This window comes from Sesamum indicum, linkage group LG10 (genome assembly GCF_000512975.1).
Source record: "Sesamum indicum cultivar Zhongzhi No. 13 linkage group LG10, S_indicum_v1.0, whole genome shotgun sequence".
Lineage (NCBI taxonomy): Eukaryota > Viridiplantae > Streptophyta > Magnoliopsida > Lamiales > Pedaliaceae > Sesamum > Sesamum indicum.
The window spans coordinates 913,581-933,583 of NC_026154.1; the positions used below are offsets into that span (position 1 = coordinate 913,581).

The window sequence follows — 20,003 nt, forward strand, 5'->3', positions numbered from 1 at the left end:
TTAGAGACATGATGTTGATGATATTGTTGATTAAGAAGCAAGATGAGATGATTGAGAAGTGGATAGGATGATATATATACAGGCAACAAAAAGTAGTTTGTCAAGTCTTCACACTTTACAATTTGAAACAACTAAAGAGAGTTATATTGTCCTAAGAGTAATTAGAGGAGAGAGGCAAGAGATTTTAAAACTATGATATCTTGTGTACCTAGGCCATCTATCTTCGTCATCAACTGGCATTCTCATCACACATCATATGGCCCAATGATCTCTTCTTCCTTACATTCCAACTGCATGGATCATCTCTTATATAACTTTATTATTTCGCAATTGCATGATGAACCACCCCTTGGTCTTGATGATGAATCATCGCAATCCGAATAAACCCTACTACATTTTCTATCTCCAAATCTATCCATACAATAATTAATAGCAAGGGAAGCTAGAGAAAGTTGACTCCTAGATACCTAAACATTGGTGCATCAAACGGACGTTCAAGAATATTACAGCCACACGAACGAGCACCACTACACACAATTCACTCACACATTACATACTTTAGTCGATGCTATGTCCATTTGATGTCACGAGTTTGATGTTGGAACCCTTTATCATTCTTCCAACGCAACTCTGGACGAGCGGTAGAGATCATATGGGGCCCATAGGTAGTCGACCGTGCATGGCCTCCTTGAGTCCAATCTCAACCATGGCTTACCCTTTCCACTCCAATGTAGGAGGCTGATTGGACCAGGATGGAGCCCTCTACACCTGCCTTCCAAGTTGTCCCCCCCTAACCCATGTTGGTTCCACCTATGATCCACTGCCTTAATATTCCCTGCAAAAACAAGCAAAACTGGAGGCAATGAGCCCAAGTGGTATATCCTCATGCGCTTTTGAACTGCCATCCATTCCTCCACTTTTTGTGTGTACCCTCCTTTCCTCCATTGATCGACGTCTACCACCATCACCCCCGTGTTGAAATAGCACGGCCGTCGTCCCTCAAACGTCCTCATCAAGTTTACATCTGACCAAAATGCGTCGGTGAAATAATTAGTGAAATTTGCATGGCAATATTCTGGTGCTCCAAGGACCTTGTCACCTAAATCCACCCCCCATAGCTTGGCTATATCGTCTACCACGATAATGTCCGAATCCAAATATATCACACGGTTGACATCGTTTGGGAGGATGTCGGCCATGTAGATTCTTGCGTAGTTGAGGGGTTGATCCAGGGCCTGCCTAATGGATTTCGATATCTTCCCCCGGACCCTATTGGGGTCGAACGGGTACATCTTGAATGTGAGGTAAGGGAAGGTGGATTTGATGAGAGAGGAGATTTCAGGGTGGAGATGGACGGAGAGAAAATGGAAAGAGACATCCTCAGGGCACGTTGAGTGTTGCAAGATCGACAAGACGGCAGCCATTGTGCCCCTAATGTAATTTACATCGAGGGGCATTACAATGTGGATGATGTTTTTATCATGATGTTGTGTGCACGTGTGGCCATTGCGAAAGGCAGGAGCCTCACGGAAGGAAGGGATGATGGCCGCGGAAGCGGTGGGGTTTTGGATGATGTTGAGGCGGATGGGGTGGGGTTTTGGATGATGTTGAGGCGGATGGCGGAGGCGGAGGTGGAGGTGGTGGTGGTGGGGTGGAGGAGGATGAGAGACAGGAGGCCGAGGAGGGGGAGAAGAGAGGAGGAGGAGGAGCTCCATAAGGCCATCCCGTCTAAAATGTCAACTTCTCTTTTTTCTTCTTTTTTGTGCTTTGTTTTTGTTTATTGATGTAAGGATAGAGGCTTTATTTGGAAAGAAAATTGAGTCATGTAATGTTAGAGGCTTGTAAAAAAATGGAGTCCAAGAGAGGGGTTTGATAGTATTTGGAGAGAGAAAGATGTTGAAAAGGTTGGCATTGAAGAAAAATCGGAGATTTGGTGGATTGACTGAACAAGACTCGTTTTGTATTAGAATTAGAATAGGATATGTCTTATCTTTATCATTTCATGTAATACAAGTCATAATTATGACAGAGCAAGTCAACTCTCAACCCCTATTTCCTTTACAAGTTATTTGTGTGGTGTTATAATTTTACAAACTTTAACCTATTTTTATAGACACACCACTTTTTCTTCTCAACTTACTATATTTAGAATCTTAATCATACTTGTAAAATAAACGCGATGAATAGTTCTTAATTTTTTTTTATATTGATGCTTTTTTTTCTTTTAATTCCATCCAATTTAGATAATGTGTAAATAAGTAAAAAGATTTAATGAAAATATTAATACTGAAATTCTAATTTTATTTATTTGGTTTTTTAAATAGACGATGAAGATTAATTTTAATGGTGATGAGAAGCTCTAAAAGCCTCTTTCAAAATGTTTTTAAATACTGTAAAAGCTTTTACATTTATATATATAAATTTTTTTACAACTTTTATATTTGTGTAAAATCTTGTATCCACAAATTTTCGTATTTATAATCTTTTTTGTATTCTTAATTTCATACTGCATTTAGTATTTTTAATTTAACCTTTACACCTTTGTAAACTTCTTTAGAACAAGTCATTTTAGAAATTGTTCATATGTGTAATTTCTCTTGAATTTTTCTAGAAAAATAAAAAAATATTTTAAATATTCTATTAGTTCAAGAAGTTTAAAATTCAAAAACACTAAGCAATGTACATAAAGTAAAAGAGGGAGATAACATTCATTTTCAATTGATTCAAGTATAAAATTAATTATTCATAATAGTAAGATCATGACATCAAATATTCTTATCAAAATTTGTCTATATATATATTTTACTTTTTATTATTTGACATAATTTCTATAAATAAGAGAATATTGACGTCTAAAAATACACGTGGTCCAAGAATGAGCCCAACTCACATGAAGTCCAACAAGAAACTCTCAAATACACGAAGCTCAGTGGTGGGAAAAGCCTAAGGCCTAAGTACCCACTCATGTCTCTGAGGAGAGGAGAGGAGAGGAGAGGAGAGGAGAGGTGGGCGACTGCCAAAGTCCCTCGGCCTATGAGGAGGGACAGATTGGCACTCACCTATTCGAGCAATGTGGACACCTATACAGGTCTATCAAGGAGAGGAGACCACCACGTAAGTTGTGATAAAATTAAAAATTTGAACGAATTTCCTAGGCAATCCAACTACACCATAGGAATGTGGAACTTATCACTTAAGAGACCCATCCGACCAATGTCTCCCAAGCCAACATGACTTCTTGAAAATCTCCCTAACTACCTCTGGATTTAAGGAGGCTTTTATCTGAAGCAATCGCTAATACAAGTCCCAAGGGATCATGTCCCTTCTAGCGGTGGGGGCATACAGCTATAAAAGCAAGCCTTCTCCCAGATCAGGGTAACACATTTATTCATATTAGCATTCACACGAAAATACTCTATTTTTGCAGGGCCCCTTTCCAGACTTTTAGGAAATTCGGCTTAGAGGACTCAAGTCTAAGAACCATTAAATGAGCAACTTCTTGCTCGTTTTTTATCCCATAAATCAACAAGATCAAGAATGATGCAATAAGTATTAATCTAATTTTAATTTATTTTAAAGTTTAAATTATAAACTTAGTCTGAAAAAACCCACCGTATCTTTTGGATATCCGAATACATCTCATGTAAAAAGTATGAAAACAAGTTATAAAATTTTATTTAAAATATAAAAAATATAATTTTAATTTTAACTTGTTTCTAATAATCCACTTGCTCAACCGACTTTGCTTTAAGTTAAAATCGTAGTTTAGGATTATTGATTAAGAATCGTAGTTTTGGAAGAGTAATGTATTATAATTATAAAATGTTGTGTAGTACGTACTAGAGTACAATAGTTAGTAGTATATAATGAGCATCCATCATCCATCTTATAATAATTGAAACCCCATTTAATTATATTAATTAAAATAATTAAATCTTGTAATTAATGATTACTCCCATTTGCAGTTGTAATTGTAATTCATGCATGCAATACTTTCCCCACTTCCAACTTAATCATATTGTTCCTCACATACGTTAATTCTCTAAATCTTAATTATTATTAATTCATAATCATATTAAAAATACTTATAAGTGTATATTATTAATCTATGTATAATTTTGTAGAGTTGAGGGGCTTTATTGTAAATTACTTATTGACTGAACAACATGCCCAAATGACTACTAAGTCGGCCCCGACAAACTTTAAAATTTCTGATATGGCCCCTCTTACTCTGAACTTCTCCCCAATTATAATTCTGGATAGATTATAAATTTAATACATTTAAACAAATATATATATATATATATATATATATTCTCTCTCTAGAACTTTTAAGAGTGTTGATTAATTCTTGATCAAATCAATTTAGTACCAAAATTTACCCCTGATGACGGCATACTTATGTCAGCACAATGTATGTGGCATGGTAAATTATAATGATGAAATTTAAACTAATTATAAAATATAATATAATATATTTATTATGTGATTGGCTCAATTTAACTTATTTTGCGTGCATCAACAATTTAATATGAGTTGGATAAAATTCTTTTAAAGAAATCAAATGAAAAAGAAAAAGGGTTGTATGTATTACTGACAAACAAATACTTAATTATTTACTATAAGTTGTGTTGTTATTTTAAATATAATATATAAGTGATTGAAATACTGATCTCTATATATATATGTATATATTAACTTTACATAATTTTATAATTCAAATATGAAAAAATTCTTACCCTAATCAAATTTGGTTGAACCAAATTAACGGTGGAGGAAGTGTAATATTATATTTGCTATGTGACTGGTCACTTGTCTTGAATTGTACACCAATCATACGACGCTTAATTAAAGGGAGAGCCCAAGTACAGTTATCTTTAAGAGCAACTCCTTCCTATTGTCTTTTAGCTCTAAAGGCTTATAGAAAAATCATTGATGGTAGGATTCTAAGAGGCAAAAAACTGGAAGCTAGAAGTACTCTACAAGGAAGATTGAATCTCGGCGGATTCCATCCCCAAAATTCATATTTTAACTGCATTTCAACTATATCAATTGTACTTAAACTGTTAGATAATTATAGCCGATGATAACATCAATGTTCCCATCACTATTATAGAACTGTACATGAGATTTTCACCTCATACGGCTCCTCATAGGTCAATCTATATTAACGAGTCTTGGGCAATTTATTTGTGAAAATATATGTATAGCCAAAAACGTACCACACCTAAAATCGGGTCAAGTTAAACTTGTTCAAGTTGACTCTATTGTAATACGATCAGTTAGCATCTTTTTTTTGCTACAAAACGAGTGGTGAGTTGAAATTGATTCGCCCTCGTCCTCTTACGGATGCGGACGGTTGTTTCAGATGTTGGTCCCGAGGCACTTAGAGTCCCAGGAATAGCTTCTAACTCTTTAAGCCTCTATAAAGCAACCGAAGTTGACTACTATAAAAAGGAAAAAACTCTCAAGAGAAAACTCAATAACTCATAGCTGCTAATTACCAACTCAGAGCTCAAAGAAGGAACTCTTAGCTACTAGTTCAAATGGGATAAGATCATTAGAGCATTACTCCATTCCTTCTTTTGGTCGGAATGGTTGGCTAGGGAGTTATATAATAAATTCAGGGTTTAATATAATTTATTCTTTTGTGATATTATAAATAAGCAAATTACCGTCTTATGAAAAAAAATAGCAATTTATCCTCTGTATTAATTAAAATGAAGCAATTTACCACCTTGTTTAGGAAGATAAATTGTTGGATTTTTAAAAATACAGGAGGAGTAAACTGCTAATTTTTTTTATGAGTAATTTATTCATTTATAATATTATAAAAGGATTACTTGCATTTTTTTCAATGAATTCAAATTAAAATTAAACCTGATTTAAATTAAAATTCTTTCTATCAAATTAACCTGTATATATATGTATTTATTTAGATAAGGCGAGATTAATTAATAAATGAAGGTGCATGAAACAGTAGGTAGTGGGTTTTAGGGGGGAAGAGAAGAGAGAAATGATGGACGTCTGCGTGGAGCAATCAATATTATAGATTCTTGCTAAGTTAAGAGAGATAAAGGCAGGAGAGGAGAGAGAGAGGAATGAATGATGTAGCGTGTAAGGTTGATCTTCTAATCCACTTCTTCGAGAGAGATTTGGTGGTAGCAGGGCTCGAGGAGGTGATACAGTGATGAGTGCTGCTGCTGCTGCAGACAACCTATGTATAATGTATTATGTATACATACACACACACAAACGTGTACGTGGGGGGTGGGGGGGCAGGCAAGGCAAGATAACTAGGAAAAAGTTGTGGGAAGAAGAGATTAATATATATATGTAAGAAGTGTGTGCACCATAATTAAAATCTCTTTCCTACTGCACCAATTAATTAATTAATTACTAGTGTTTGCAATGAATATTTATTACATCCTTGGCTAGCGACCTTGCTCATCCATCATACCCCCATTTCCAACAACAATATTTCTCTTCTATTGCATTAATTTCCAGAAATTCTTGTCTGAAACGGGCTACTTAGTACATTGAAATTTTTGCTTATTATCGACATATTATAAGTATAACTAATGTGCAGGTTGAATTACCAATACCAAATATCAATTCCTTAAAAGATATCATGAACCTTAATTTGATCAACATCTGCTTAATCATTATATTCGAAATAATTTTGTAGGTACTGCATGTCTTTTTTAGTTTGGAGAAAATAAGAAAAAAATAATAATCGCATGGAAGTGGAAGAACACATAATTTCTTGCATCAAAGTTTAATAAACCAAACTCTAATATTCAACTAATTAATAATGATGATTAGTCACATATATAGGCATGCAGGCAAGTGGTTGCAAAATTATATGTATTATCAAACTCTTGCCAATTAATTAATTAATGCTAAACCAAAACCAGGTCAGCAATTAGTAAGAGTAGTGGTGGGGCAGGAGCAGGGGGCAATACCCTCCACCAATATTTTTTGTGCGCATGGTACAGTGCACTCACACTCTTAGTGCTCAAAAAACATTACTTTCTTTCCTTTTTCTTTTTCTTTTTTTTAAGGAAAAGATAAATTACAATAATTTTCTCTAAAATTTATATAATTATAGATATCACACTAATTTTTAAAAATTATAACTATCCTCTTATAACAAATATCTCGTATAATGGACTGTCACGACGAGTATTTGTTAGACGTCCATTAATTTCAAAACAATATTTATAATTTTTCAAATAACAAAGAGTATTTATAATTATGACAAATATCTAAAGTATCACATTGTAATTTTCCTGATAAAAAAGAAGAAAAGATAATTTAAATGAAAAATTATAAAAAGAAAAAAAAATTGGATTTTGTGTGAACATGTGTGTATTTATATGTATGTGCGCGTGCAAGCATGTATGGCGGCTAAAGTCAGTTGTAACCCTCCCAAATTATGCATTTTGTCGACCTATGTATGTGTGTTGGTAGTGGGGTCTTTGTGTCTTCAAAATTAGTTCAATTTGGCCCTCCCTTGTCTTCAACGTACCCTACATACTACTACATTCTTGTCTACTTACATGGCACTTTAATTACTTCTTTAATTATACATATACGCTAATTTAGATAATAAATACATATAATTTTTATTATGATAAATTAATCACATAACAAATATTATAATTAATCTTAATTATTGTTATGTATAGAGAGAATTAAATCAGTCGATAAATGCTATCTTCATCAAGAATTGTATTAAATCAGCTGATACAACAAAACATTTGTTATATATATATAGTAAATAGATGAGATTAAATGTGAATGAGTGGAGGCGAATAATTAAGGTAAATTAAGGTGTGTTGTGTAGTATTAGTGTGTTGTATTAATTAATAATGTAAGGGTGTGTTTGTGGGTGGATCGGCCCTTATCCAAATTCTCTGATGATCAGTACAGCTTTTGATGTAAAAAGGTGAGAGATTTGGTTATACTTTTGAAGTAAGATTTTGGTTCAAAAAATCGCTTGCCTTTATCCTTAAAGTTCCAAACTACCTACTATCAATATATATAGTTGACCAATTTATTTTTCCTACAAGTCACACACACACACACACACATGTGGATGTGTGTGTGTGTGTTGTGTTGTGTGGTGTGTGTATGGAGTTTGGTGGTGCGCGTGCAGCAGATGAGAGGGAGAGATGTGGTCATAATGGGAGTGTGCCAGCCCACCATAAGATTGTCTATAACGCATAGTTGCGTACATTATGAACATCATTCCCCTCATCTCCAAATTCCCTTCATTTATTCACCCCACCCCACCCCCCATATTTTTCAATTATTTTTAGTTTTTCACACACACACACACACATGTATATATACCAATTAATTGTCGACTGTAATATCAATTTATTTTAAAATGTAATGAAACTCAAAACTTTGGTCTGTTTAATTAATCTTGAATAATTATGTCATATGAGTTATAAAATATATGTAATGTGCTCAACATTAAAATTTGTTACGATGTCTTGCTGGAGATAGAAAATATATATATATATATATATGATTGAGGGTTAGTGTAATTATTTGTTAGTTGTTGAACTAAAAGTAACTTAAAAGCTAAGGGGAAATGTTTTTGGTGAATTTATAGCACTATTTATATATGTGAAATAGCTAGCTAGCCTTCATCATCTTTCTTCAATTTGAAACAACTTATAAGGTGATTATACTTTTAATTCATGCCATCCCTACGTGCCCAAATGAATTTTTGAACCATTTTGGTCTCTATATATTTATTAATTGTAATTACCATAACATAAAATTATAATTCACAATTTAAAAGAATATTTTGACAAATTCACTATAAAAATTGGATGAAATTTAATAGAGACTAATGGAATAGACTTATTAGACGAATATTAAAATTAATAAAATATTTATAATTTTTTAAATAACGAAAAAATATTTATAATTATGTCGAACTTTCTTAATTATATAGCTCAAATTACACATGTATTTGGAATTAATTATTGAGCTCTGACGAAAAGAAATTGAGAAACTAGGTTTCATCCTCCTTCAATATATATATATATATGTAAAGTGTAATACATGAAGCTGAAAAGGTGATGTGATTGGCCTGTGCATCAGTGAAGGAGAAGGACACACGCCCCCCCCCCTTTCACACATTAATTAATTAATTAATTTTGGTTTCCCTATCACCAATTTTCAACTGTTAACTCAATCTATAATGTCTGGGTTTTATGACTTCTCCATAATCATTTAATTCTCTCTTTTCAACTACATTTATTAATTCAAGTCAATAAACCAGCAGCAATTATATCTATCTGCATAAGTTTATTTATTTTTATTTAATTTACTTCTTATAATTATATTATTACATATATATATATATACCACTTCATAAGCTAATACATCCATGAAATATTCATATATTATATTTAAATTTGGTTATATATGGGTGTAGGTAGGGGGGGAAGGGGGGTGCACTTGAGAGCAGCCCAAACAAGGAAATCGGCCTGCCTCCGCTTAGGTACTCTCATAATTATTGTCATGCATATGACCATCTCACTTTATTATTATGTCTCTTTACTACTTCTCTAACCTACCCATCTTAAAATAATATAATATTCCTCTCTTTACTCTCTCTCTCTCTCTCTCTTACACACACATATATATATATATATTCCTCTAATATTATTCAGTCATCTAAATAATTGCCACCAATATCTATCATCCTTTTTAAAAAAAAAAAAGAAATTGCACAAAATTATGTAATTATGCGTAATTAATTGGTATTATATATATACGTGGGCGTGCAGTATATATGCTAATTAATCTTAATTAAGTTGAAGTTGGGGTGTATGTATTGATTAATTTGCATGGTTTTTTATTGAGTTAAAAATATGAATGATAGGGTGGTTAAAAATAACGTTTGTAAAATGAATTATGTGTACGTAGGTTTGTATATATGTATAGTGGTGAGTAGTGGTACAGCTTTTGAGCAGCAACAAATGATTAATCCCAACACTCTAAATTTCTACCAAACCTCCATTGCATGCATTCTTGTCCGACCTCGGAGCTATGATTAATCTACAAACAAAATAAAATATTATTAATTATTAATATATATATATATATATATATATATGAAAAATGGGGGGGTGTTGATGAATTTAGATTGATGTAGTTGTCTTCAAAAAGATGTCACAACCCACAAAATAACCATCATCTTCCACTCATTATGCCTCCAAATGATGATCTTTTTGGTTGCCTCACCCCGCATGCCCCCCACTCCCTCTCTTCCTCTTCATCCCCCCACCACCACCTATATATACACACTCTCCTGTACCACTCACTACACCTCAACTTCCCTCACTCAACTCCCATCCCCCAATTTCACTCTCACTTTCTTCAAATTCTTGATTACTACTCTCTCATATCCATATCTATCTATACATATATAAGTTTTGCTTTTGCTTTCTTTCATGGCGGTTTCCGGGTTCGAAGGGTTCGAAAAGAGGCTTGAGCTCACCTTCTCCGGCGACGATCCGGCCTCCGGAAAGGGTCTCCGGAGACTTGACTTCTTCTCACTGGAGAAAGTATTGCATGCGGTGCAGTGCACCGTAGTGTCTGCCGTGGGGAACAGATATTTTGACTCTTACGTTTTATCTGAGTCGAGCCTCTTTGTCTACCCCAACAAGATCATCATCAAGACTTGTGGGACAACCCAGCTGCTCAAATCTGTTCGCCCATTGGTGGACCATGCTATCACCATGGGCCTCACTCTTTGCGGGTGCAGGTACACCCGCGGCAGCTTCATTTTCCCCCAGGCACAACCCTATCCTCACACAAGCTTCAAAGACGAAGTCGTGTATTTGGAAGAGAATTTGCCAAAACATCTTTCATTCAAAAAGGCCTCCGTCATGAACTCGAAATCGTGTTACAAGTGGCACGTTTTCACTGCCAGCGATGAGGAAGATATGCATGCTGATGCTGATGCAGACGACTTGTACACGGTGGAGATTTGCATGACGGAGCTGGACCGGGTTTTGGCCAAGAAGTTCTTCCGCCGGTTCAATGATGGAAAAACCGGCGACTCCGCCGGGAAAGAGATGACGGAGATAACCGGAATAAGGGACGTAAACCGCAATGCCCTTATTTGTGACTACGCTTTTGACCCTTGTGGATATTCAATGAATGGACTCGACGGAAACCGTTACTCGACGGTGCACGTGACGCCGGAGGACGGGTTTAGCTATGCCAGCTTCGAGTGCGTCGGCTCAGTTTACGATGATAGAGAGGAGTTTTTCGGTGTCTTGCAAAAGGTGGTCAAGATTTTCCGGCCGGCAGCATTGTCCGTCTCAACCACGTGCCCCACCGGACACGAGATATGGAGAGGTGTGGCGAAGGCGATCGAGCCGCTAGGGATGCGGTTGAGGAGTCGGGCGGCGGATGAGTTCCCGGCCACCGGGACCGTGGTTTCCCAAGCATTCACGACTCGTCGGAAGTAGGTGGTGGGAGGAGCGGTGGTGGTGGACGTGCCTAGATGTGCAAAAAAGTAAAATGAGAAAAGTTTTAGGGTCTAGGTGGAATTCTTTTGTTTTTGTTCTTGTTCTTTTGGGGGGGTAGGAATTATGGATATTGATGATGATGCATGCTAATTGAAGTGAGAATGGATTGGATGATGAAATGTGGGGTTGACTTTGTGTAGAAGAGATAAAAATGGGGCAAAAATGAAGATATATTAGAGATGAGGGGATGATGTGAGAATTATTATTATTAATATTATTGGAGAATGGAGATGGTGTTGGGTTCATCATAATATTGCACCCCACTTTGATATGGCACGCCTACAAAAATTTTGAGATTGAAAGGTTTGATCATAGTTAGTGGGGGTGGGGGTGGGGGTGGGGAGGATCTATGAAAAGTTCTCCTCTTTATATATATGTTTTTATATGAACTTTCTACCATCTCTACTTATTGCATCTTCTCCTCTTTCTTCCTATACTCACTTTGGATCTTCATTCAATATATTTTGCAATATAAAATTTAATCCGTCTACATTAATAAAAGAAAATAATAAAAAATTGTTTGCAGCAGTTAATTAATGAAATAACTTGAAAATTTATTTTCAGATTATTGATAAATTTGTAAATATTAAGTTTTTTATTCCATATACTCAAATGTCTGTGGAGATGCTGCTTAACTTAATAATTTTTTCTACAATTTGTTCTCACAATCGGAGCAGAAATTGCTGTGAACATCCCTTTAAAAAGGGTAATACAAATTGAACACAAACACATAATATTTTATATTCATATTTAATTAAACAAGATATGATATTTAAAGAAAAAAAAAAAGTCAGCAAGCATGCCTATAGAAGAGTATAAAGATATGGATAAAAATCTTAAGCAGGTGAGTTTACAGATTTTGTAATTAATATTGATGTTGATGGTGTCATCCCCCATGCCCACTTGTTTATTTATAATATTCTTGGAATTAATTAACTAATATATATATTTATTTATATTTATATATTGTCCAGATGAGTTTGCATGCATGCATGCAATTGGGGGGCCAACTGTGCTTAATTAAACATGTAACATTCGATCAGCTTATATATAATTTAATAATGGAAACAATACATATGTACTTGACATATATAGTATCTTAATCAATAATTCAACCCTCAAATTAAATAATTCCTGACTATCATATTTATATATATAAGTACTTGATTATTTATTTTTTAATATCTTCTTGGGCTCTAGTTAAACGACGTAGCTCCATGCATTTATTTGTTTTCTTTTTTGACCCACCTAATCATTGAAGAAGACATTAATTTGTTGGGCCGAAAATTTGGGCTGATGGGTTGTTTCACTACTGAAACTGGGCCTAGTTGTGGGCCAAATCTCAAAGTTGGAAGTGTCAAGGGCCGAAATCTAATGACTTCTTATAACCCACTATAAGTTAAGAATGTAGTTACATAGCTAATGGTTTTTAAATTTGTTCAAATTAATCTTAATAAAAATCTTGATTAATGATTATCATATGTCAATCTTTTTAACGTCTCGATTTCATTTAGCAATTTGACTAAATTCTTTTACGATGTTGATGCCTACGCAGATTTAACCCTACCATAAGGATTCTAACATTAATGCGGATTACTTGCAAAAATAGGGGTTAGTACTCAAATTCTTAAGTTAATAAGAGTTTATTGAAGAAATAAAATAAAAATTTGAATCAAAGTGAAAAAAATGATTGAAAATAATATTAAACAGTGATATGATTCGTGTGGAGTGCAAAAAATGAGCTGAAAATAATCTATATACTATAAGAGAATGAGAATAAAAATATGATAGCTTGTGTCGCCAAAATGACTGCACAACGCCTGAATTTATAGGCATTCGTAGAGCAATATCTAGAAGGTAGTTGGGGTAAATTCAGTATCACTGGATACCTATACGTATTACTTAAATAACGAAAAAAATTGAACTTGTGCTCATTTTTTGGACCTATCAAGTTAATAAGAATAAGGCCAGTTATGAGCTTTATTACCTTGCTCATGGGTCAAAAGAGCTTGATCTGTTGGGCTGTCTTGGTGGGAGCTCATACTTTTAAAAAATATTTTATTGGGTATCATATATATATATATATATATAATATTCTACAAAAGTCGAATCCTCTCAAAATTCAATTCTTAAATTTTTAACTATGATGATGGTATTAAAATGAAGTGTCAGCTCACACCAACCATAAAATTGAATAAATAAAAATAAAAGAAAATGAGGATTTTGATGAATTATCACAAAGTAAATATAGATGGCTGACAAAATTCGATATAAATAAACAATGTTTGAAGGAGGGATATAAGTCACAAGATTCTCATACAAAGGAAACTTGTGTAGCACAAAGAGACAACTCCAACTATGGGAAAAAACGTTCTGCAACACAACAAGACAACCTCAATACAAGCATGATGTTCTGAAGATAAGTGACACTTTAACCCTCAATGTTAGAATTAATGAGGAGATTTATAGCTTTAATTGGATAAGTGATTCATATGGTATTACAAATAACAATTCTTTTTTAAAGTAGAGTAATATCAACGAAATTCAAATATATCAACTTAAAGTTATGGGCAATTTCACTAATTAAGTTAGGCCTCGTTAGCGTATTTTTTCAATTGATAATTCATTATTAAGGCATACAATTACATAACTTCATGACATACATAGAATTTTACTTTTGATTACGAAGATAATGTAGAAATATAAATATTTTTAGAAATTTTAACGATTCTGATTCAAATTAAATGACAAATTTATTTTGAAAGAGACGAGAATACTATATTTTTTTAATATTATTAAATTTAAATTGATCTTGTTGATAAATAATAATAAAAAAAAGAGATATTGACGGTCTACGAAATTCGTCTAGGCTCTTTCAATCAAATGCAATTTTTTTTTTTTTTTCTGTTTTGATACAAGAATCAAAATTCCAACCACATATAGAAAGGGTTAAAAGGGATAAATCTGCTTTGTCTTATTTTTCTTGTCTCTATCACCTAAAATTGAAGGAATAATTACACTAACCTCCCTTCATATAATATAAAAAATTATATTTAATATTCTTAATATTAATTTTTGTCTAAGAAATATATTTTTTATTAGTAAAAATTTATCGAATTTGTTGATATTAAAAAAAAATTTGAATGAAAATCCGTATTTACTCCAATTGACTTCTTACTGACTTATTATAAGTTAAACAAATATTTCTTTTTTTTAACTACACTAACTTTATAAGGGTCATAATGTATCCTCATATACATTAACGTGCGAAAATGTATAAAAATAATTTAGTAATAAAAAGAATTTGTTTTATTTGTAATAAGTCAATCGAGAGTAGATAAATAGATTTTTATTCAATTCCTTTATTAATATCTGTAAATTTAATAAATTTAAACTAACATATGATTGTTGGATAAAAATAAATATCATAAATGCTAAAAATACTTTGTTAAATTACACAAAATTTATATATAACTACAACAAATTATAAGGAATAGAGTGTAATTATCCAAAATTGGATGTTGCTCCCAAAAGAGGATGTGAAGAAAGCATGATGGGCATGGAGAGAATACCACTTCCATGCAAATACAACAACACACATAAGACCAAAACCTAGTATGACATTTATCATACCATTTCAACCTCTCTTTTCCTTTTTTTTTTTTTTTTTTATATCTCAATAAAAAATAATCATTTTTTGTTATTTGGAAGAAGGAAAAAAAATTGGTTCTTGGAATAAGAAAGCCATTAAAGAGATTCGTGTTGTGTTGGTGATCTGAATTTCTCCTGGCAGAAGGTACAATCTTTCCTGAGGTGGGACCCACAAGAGAAGCCCACCTTTCCCTCTTTCCATGCCCATTTGACAAAAAGCCATTTCTGTTGTTTGATCAAAACCAAAAAGGTTCTGCCTTTTGCTTGCTTGTAATTAGGGTTGATTTTAGGGATTTTTTATTTCCCCTTTTTTTTCAAGCACGGCTCCTGTTCCTGTCAACAACTCTAAAAATTCCCTGTCTCTGCCACCGTTTCTTGTTGATTGGGTTATTTCGGTGAGGATTCCAATTTGCTTCTTGAGAAAAAAGGGGATAAGGGAAAAGGAGGAGGAGGAGCCCTCTTTTTGTTTGTTTTTATGAGAATAGAGAGCCTTATAATTTGATAAAATTAGTGTTCAATTTCACGAAACAGCCTTTGGGGGTTTCTTTTTCCTTGTATTTGTATATATATGTATGGAATGACCCATTTTATTCGGTAATTTCTGAAGAAACTTGACAATGTTGGATTTGGAGGAGCCTCTTTTGCTCAGTTTCCCCAAGAATCAAATTGCTTTGTGGGTTTAGATGCCTAAATTTCTTTCAGGTTTCTTACCAAGCAAGTGGTGTGCAAGTGCGAATTTTTTTCGCAAGTGCTTCCATTTCACTTGTAAAATGGGTTGTATTCAGGGGAAGTGTTGCAGAAAACATGCACCATCTTCGCGCAGCGATAACAAGGAAGAATTGGGTTTATATCCCGGTCAGAATGCTCATATTATTGCAAATACGTCTTTAGATGTTGTCGATGTTCCTGCTCACAATTTCAGATTAACCTATTCTGTCCTTTCCCAGCGCGGTTATTACCCTGAAACCCCTGATAAGGAAAATCAAGATAGTTACTGTGTCAGGACAAACATTCAGGGGAATCCAAATGTGCATTTCTTTGGTGTGTTTGATGGGCACGGTCTGTCTGGCACTCACTGTTCGACTTTTGTTAAGGATAGGCTTGTTGAAATCTTGTCAACTGATGTTGCATTGTTGGATGATCCTGTTAAGGCGTATAGTAATGCATTTTTGGCTACAAACGATGAACTTCATAACAGTGGTATAGATGATTCTATGAGTGGTACTACAGCTATTACGGCTCTCGTCATTGGGGATAAGCTTTATGTGGCAAATGTTGGGGATTCTAGAGCAGTTTTAGCTGTTAAGGAGGGGAATAGAGTTCTTGCTCAAGATTTGTCGTATGATCAAACTCCATTCAGAAAAGATGAATGTGAAAGAGTGAAGCTTTGTGGGGCTCGGGTTTTGAGTGTTGATCAAGTAGAAGGGCTTAAGGATCCTAGAATTCAATCATGGGGGGATGAGGAGACTGAGGGCAGTGATCCACCAAGGTTGTGGGTTCAAAATGGGATGTATCCTGGGACTGCATTTACACGTAGTGTTGGTGATAACATGGCAGAGAAGATAGGTGTGGTTGCTGATCCAGAGGTGTCCACCGTGCAGCTTACGTCTAGCCATCCCTTCTTTGTTGTTGCAAGTGATGGAGTTTTTGAGTTCCTACCCAGCCAAACCGTTGTGGACATGGTACATTTACACGTATTTAGTGCCGAAATATTATGTATTTGTTTCACTTGTTTCTCATTTTAGATCTGCCGCATGAATTGAAGTTTATTGGTTGCTGCACATCCCTCTTACTATAACAGAAAAACCAAAAAATCATGCTCAGTCCTTATATAAACTCCACCCACCCACATGCCACATGCACGAGCCTTTATTCCAAAAGTTAATTGTGAAAGTCTATAAGAGATGAACTGCATCTTATACGTTGCTACACAATATGGTCGAAGCAATAAATGCAAACTTGCAGTTAATATTGATGTTTTTAAAGAAAAATGTCTATTCTATAACTTTTAGTTGTTACGGCTTATAAACATGTACAGTCTTAGGTTTCTGGTACCGTCTCATGTTCATTCATGTAGACGAAACCATTCTTAAGAAGTTTTGGTAGGCCACTTGCACATCGTAAATAATTGTTTAAGGACTTTTCACTATATTAATCTTTGCAAGTGAGAACTAGAGCATTTCCTGCATGGTCTGTGGAAGAAAAATGTTTGGTGGCTGCAACCTGAAGGATAAAGTGTTAGTAGAACATTAAACACTCATGTATGTAATTTATTATGCAATTCAAGTGACGATGAATTTGATTCTTAATCATGTACAAAGGTCAGGCAGAAACTCATTTTATTTGGAACCCTTTGTTTGAGGGGTTGCAATCTTTCCTTCTTAAAACCTCCATGATTGCACACAAAAGAGAGCACCAATCATGCAATCCCTTGTCTCCTTTCTTGTATCTGATTTTGTTTGTTTCCTTGCGTCCTTGCAGGTTAACAAATATGCAGATCCCAGGGATGCTTGTTCTGCCATTGCTGGAGAAGCTTACAATTTATGGTTAGAGCATGAAAATCGAACGGATGATATAACAATCATCATTGTACGCATTAAAGACTTGAGTAATGTATAAATTATCGGGCTTCTTACTTTAGCAGCTCACAGATTTTCTGATTCTTTAATCATCTAGAAAGTAGCAGTAATCTTTTGATTTCAGAGATGTATACTCTCATTAGTCCAACTCCAAGATGTTATGGTTGCTATGGTTTGGTTTACTTCGTCTGATGCTTGAAGGACGTTTCTTTATTTCGCATAATCTCCCATATCAGGTTCAATGAAGCAGCAGTTTATGTCTGCATATTTTTCCATCGGCTTGCTATTTTCCATGGATCTGGTAAATTAGCAAATCCAAGTATATTATGTTAACACATCATTCTGCACCCAATCTCGTGAAGATCACTTCTTGCTGGATAGAGTGATCGACAGGATTTTGTGGGCCGATTGCACGGCCGAATGAGTAGAAAGAAATGAAGATTTCTCCAATGAAAATTTGAATTTGGGTATGTTAGGCAGCCAGCTTAAACACGAGTCTGTTTCCAGATCTCTGCATTTGCATTTATTTCCAGGTTAATTAGCATGAGATTTATTATAATTATAAATACTCCTAATTATTTAAAAAATTATAAATATCCTCTCAAATATCGATCATATAACAAATATTCCTACAATGAGCTGTCAGAAAAGGAGTATTTTTCAGTCAGTCGTTAATTAAGGTGCTATTTATATTTTTTCAAATAACACGATACATTTGTATTAATAACAAATTTTAAAAACAGCCCATTGAAAAGACTGTCTTGGTGTCTGCCCACCGCCTTCTTCAAATGCCTGTTCTGCTGTGGATGGCCTTCCCTGTTATTCAGCTTGGCCTCTCCTTTTCAGTCTTCACATGCAAACCCTTAAGCTAAAAGAATTTACTGTGAATAAAAGATGATATCATCATTTTCATTTTTTATTAGGGTAAAGTAGATATGCACTCTCTAAATTTGTTTTAATTAGAAATATATTATTGCTAGATTAAAAAATATATTAATCCACTTGAAGTGTGTAAAAATCTTACTATGCCTCCATGAGGAGTGCATCAATACAAAACTACACTCAAATTTTTTGATAAAGAACGAATGAAAAAAACAAAGACCAAAACAACCCCTAACTGAAATATCAAAATTTGACACCCAAATATAGACATTGTACTCTCCCAAATAAACCTTCACTCTTGTAATTTCTCATCAGTTCACTCTTGTTCAAGCGACCATCCTCGGTTGTCGCCATTTCCAGCCCATGTGCAAGGCTTCTCTCCATCAATTAATCGTCGTTTTTTGTAGTTTATTTTTGTCTATTTTTCTCTATATCAGTTCAATCTAGTCTTTCTTGTTTTATTGGCCGATCATCATATAGGACACAACAATCATCAATCATAAGATTATCAAATGAAATTACACGTAAAACACAACAAACCTTATGCGAAGGTTTAATTGGATGAACTTTGCAAGTTTCACCTTTTCATTTCTTCCCCCATCTAAAAGGAAAAAACAGTGTTTTCTTTCTTACCTTGGTTTTGGTCTTGCAAGTTGTAACCAAGCCAGTAAGAAGCAAAACTGCAGGGCAAAAACAGTCGGCACATGGGATAGTACCTAAGGATGCAACCCATGCGAGCATCAAAGATAAAACCAAACCTAACCGCCTGATTTCTGTCCTATTATATATAACTACTGCCCCACTTTTTGTAAACAATTTTGTATTCGGATAAGTACCAAACTTATGTAAGACAGGTTTCCCATTTCAAGAAATTTACAACACATTATTGCATATATCTTACAAGCAATCCAAGAAACAGGGCAAATTGGCTGCCTTGATGGAGGCAAAACAAGCAAATTTGAGCATTCTGATGTTTCCATGGATAGGCCATGGACATGTATTCCCCTATCTTGAACTAGCCAAGAATCTGTCAACCCACAACTTCGACATATTTTTTTGTTCCACAGCAGTCAATCTTAGTTCTGTCAATGATGTTCTTGCAAACACCTCGTCCTCTGTTTCAATCCAACTGGTGGAACTCCATCTACCTTCAGCGCCTGAGCTGCCTCCATGCTATCACACGACCAAGAATGCGCCGCCCCATCTCCTGCCTAAACTGCATGAAGCCTTTCAGATGTCGAACTCAAGTTTCTCCGACATCATTACTTCTCTGAACCCCGACATGCTTATATACGATGGTTTTCAACCGTGGGCTGCCAAGATT

General features: G+C 34.5%; 4 protein-coding genes across 4 annotated transcripts in view; 3 read left to right on the plus strand and 1 right to left on the minus strand.

The window, feature by feature from the left end:
* LOC105171422 (probable galacturonosyltransferase-like 4) lies at positions 49-1,896 on the minus strand. Its single transcript, XM_020697209.1, has one exon. The coding sequence runs from the start codon at positions 1,713-1,715 to the stop codon at positions 612-614; it is 1,104 nt and encodes a 367-aa protein (XP_020552868.1). The 5' UTR covers positions 1,716-1,896; the 3' UTR covers positions 49-611.
* Positions 10,340-11,812, plus strand: LOC105171423 (S-adenosylmethionine decarboxylase proenzyme 4). Its single transcript, XM_011092539.2, has one exon. The coding sequence runs from the start codon at positions 10,482-10,484 to the stop codon at positions 11,505-11,507; it is 1,026 nt and encodes a 341-aa protein (XP_011090841.1). The 5' UTR covers positions 10,340-10,481; the 3' UTR covers positions 11,508-11,812.
* On the plus strand, positions 15,298-18,010 carry LOC105171424 (probable protein phosphatase 2C 35). Its single transcript, XM_011092540.2, has 2 exons — positions 15,298-16,900; positions 17,700-18,010. The coding sequence occupies exons 1-2, from the start codon at positions 15,902-15,904 to the stop codon at positions 17,835-17,837; spliced, it is 1,137 nt and encodes a 378-aa protein (XP_011090842.1). The 5' UTR covers positions 15,298-15,901; the 3' UTR covers positions 17,838-18,010.
* The window catches only part of LOC105171425 (beta-D-glucosyl crocetin beta-1,6-glucosyltransferase-like), a gene marked incomplete in the record, with an annotated part of 1,797 nt that continues 1,313 nt past the window's right edge, over positions 19,520-20,003 (plus strand). Inside the window, 1 exon segment of the mRNA XM_011092541.2 lies at positions 19,520-20,003. Coding sequence (XP_011090843.1) covers positions 19,617-20,003 — 387 coding nt within the window.